Source organism: Panicum hallii, chromosome 6 (genome assembly GCF_002211085.1).
Source record: "Panicum hallii strain FIL2 chromosome 6, PHallii_v3.1, whole genome shotgun sequence".
Lineage (NCBI taxonomy): Eukaryota > Viridiplantae > Streptophyta > Magnoliopsida > Poales > Poaceae > Panicum > Panicum hallii.
Genome location: NC_038047.1, coordinates 23373153 through 23376160, shown reverse-complemented (window position 1 = coordinate 23376160; position 3008 = coordinate 23373153). Strand labels below are relative to the sequence as shown.

General features: G+C 45.0%; 1 protein-coding gene across 1 annotated transcript; it reads right to left on the bottom strand.

Annotated features, from left to right (window-relative positions):
- Positions 1-327: 327 nt before the first annotated feature.
- On the bottom strand, positions 328-2155 carry LOC112896442. The gene is made up of 2 exons (XM_025964408.1): positions 1767-2155; positions 328-1021 (listed from the first exon to the last, which is right to left on the bottom strand). The coding sequence occupies exons 1-2, from the start codon at positions 2042-2044 to the stop codon at positions 751-753; spliced, it is 549 nt and encodes a 182-aa protein (XP_025820193.1). The 5' UTR covers positions 2045-2155; the 3' UTR covers positions 328-750.
- Positions 2156-3008: the final 853 nt, after the last annotated feature.

The following is a 3008-nucleotide window of genomic DNA, read 5'->3' as shown; positions in this document are numbered from 1 at the left end:
AATTCTTGTTGCTAATCCTCTGCAGAATGAGTTAATTTGAAAAATAGTACAGTGCTCAAAGATAGCTACTATTTTAGAAAGTGCAATTCGCAAGAATAAAGTAAATATCATCAAACCTGGAATTTTTCAGTGCCAAAATACATAACCAGATAGTGTCATTCAACAATGTTTAAATCTTCAGGCTTATGTTTCATTCTATCATCATAGGTGTTCTACGCCTTGTACGTAGCACTAAATGTTGATCGCCATCCTTAATACTCATTAGCAATGGTCCATATCTTTTCTTTGAATCCTCATTATTCTCTATGTCCCATTTATTCTGTTATAAATAGAAAATACAAATACTATGTCATTTCTGGCATTATTTGATAATTAAAAAGGTTACGCAATTGAAAGAAATAAGACGCTTACCATCACATCAGATACTATTGAGTTTTTTACATCTTGATCGATATCTCTCCACGTTCTCACTCCAATAAATGATGCCCTTTTCCTCATAAGTATTACTATTTCATCAGTGAACGTACGTGTGTTGTCACCTACAGGTCCTCCAAGCCTAGAAAATTCAATTTTAAGCTTCTAATTGACGTGCTTGATTAGGGTAGCAACATAACTTACCCATAGCTTCGCCCTGTTCATGTAGATCAGAAAGCCAATCCTTGTATTCATCAATTGACTCATCTACAAAGTCTTCATTAATTGGTGTATTTTTTGGCAATTTAATGGGTGTTATGTCCATATTTCACTCTGTTACTTGATCCCTACTAATCGTATCTCCCCCTCGTCCGCATTAATTACTACCATTGAATTCGCATCGACATCATAGTCGATTTCCTTTAGTGTTGCTACAGCCTTCTTGTTCTTATAGTACAAGTAGTCCCTGACACCATACCCCATATGTGATTTCATTATTAATAAGTTACCAAACGTGAGATCACTCCTGTCTGTTTCATATTGAATAAATTCTTGTCCTGCTGGTACCCCCTTGCAAGTGAAATACAGAGTCCATTTTTCTTCCGATCTGCCACAAAATCTAATGAGAAACATATGCACCGGTGCTGAAAAAATAATTATAGAAGGAACAATTTGAGAATTGCAAACAATAACTAAAATCATAATCTTATTAACTTCAGTGATGACGTTTTCATTAGTTGTAGTAAGCGCGTGCACAAATACATGTATCAAATTAATTTGTGTCCTTCCTTGCTAAAATGTGTAACGATGATTTTAGGATGATCAGGAATAATAATTTTATAACAATTCGCCTAAGGTGCAGTGCGTACAAAAAAGAGCCACATTTAGAGAATGATTGGTTAACTGCGGACAAGTAATAACTATTAACTATATTAGTTAACTGTGGACAAGTAATAACTACTTTAACTATGAACAAGCCACAGTGAAGCCGGCGGCGTGCGTGCGAACATGGCCAAAAATCGACGACGCGAACAATCTGCAACACCCTCTCCATCTGTGGCAACAACCGCTCATCTACATGCACCTGATTTCTGGTTTAATTGCGAGCTTCGACTAGTCGCTGAAGAAAATTTCTCAGCCTATATATGGCTACGTGTTGTTGCAACTGCAGGACTTATTTAGCTTTTGGGTTGCTTTTTCTTTAGCTAAATCGGCAGCTGCTGGAGGGACACACTCTATGGTTTCGATGCAGGAGGGAGGTGCTCAACGAAACGGCGTGGTGGTCGGCGGCAATGGCGGCTGGGGAACACAAACCTAAGAGGTTACAGGACATCTGGTGTGGCCTAGATTACCTGTTGTCAATCTGAGAGGAACGCAGGCAGCTTTCAGGTTCTTGGCTGCCGTTACCTCCATCTTGTTCGGCCAAAGCAGGTGTCGCCGTCCTGGCCGAAGGTGTCCGGAAAAGCGCCATCGTCGCCCTGGATCTAGACACCGTGGATGCAAGTGAGGTCGCCGACGCAGGTGTTGGCCTGGAGAACGCAGGTTCCGTTGCCGCCGCAGGTGTGGCGGCCGTGCACGACGCAGGTGTCCCCGTTGCCGCTGGTCTCACCGCCTCCGGAGGGGTCGCCATCTTCTTCCCTTGGTTGAAGTCCGCTCCAGAACCCTAGCGGTTGGCGGCTGCGGTATCTGTTATCCTACCCGATAAGATTAACGAGGGTATTAGGAAGGGAGCGAGAGAAAGGGTCATGTAATGCGGGGAGGCAAAAACGTGGGACCAGGCAGCGGTGGGATCGTTCGTTTTGCTGAGTTTCGCTAGGCGGGCGCCGATTGGATTTTCGCTGGAAAGAAAATGGCGGCACCCTGAGTTTCATTTAGAAAATTTTGAGGGATTTGTGCAGCGGTCCAAGTTTCCAAATCTGTGAAAGCTCGCTGGCGTGTCATCAAGTTTATTGTCCAATAACGATTTGAAGAAGTTGGAGTAATGGGCTTGGCCCATTCATTCCATTGCATTAAAAGAATTTAAAGCCCACTATTAATGCTAGGGAATCAATGCTTAATTCCGTACCGGGAATTGAGGAGGATCTCAACCGACTTAAAAGGTGGACTTCGTGTATACACCACTTGAGAAGCCGGTAAGAGGAGGACGGTGAACCACACGCGCGCGCGCTCGCTCGCCTCGCCGGGCCGGGCCGTGGCCGAGGCGTGGCCGGACGTGACGTGCGATGTGCTGAGATGAGAACGTTTTTGCAGTAAAGAGCATTCAAACAGAGGGTTAATGTCGATTCTAATGACCAGACATTGAAGGCTCTTTACGACGTCCAGGTTCGTTGAACCTGAGGCACATTAACTGCCGCTCATCAAAGCCATTCATGGCGTCCAGGTTCGTTGAACCTGAGGCATCTCGTGCCTATATAAGCCAGCACCCTCTCCTCCCATCCTCACTCATCTCAAGCACTCATCCAGGTACTCCTCTTCAGGAGACCTCTCCCTTCTCCCTCAACTGCTTTCTGCCTTCCCCACCGCTAGCACTGCGCGCACAGGTCTAGCGAGAGCAGGGCCTCCGGAACCTCTGCTCGCTGAAGGTCCTGCACGGG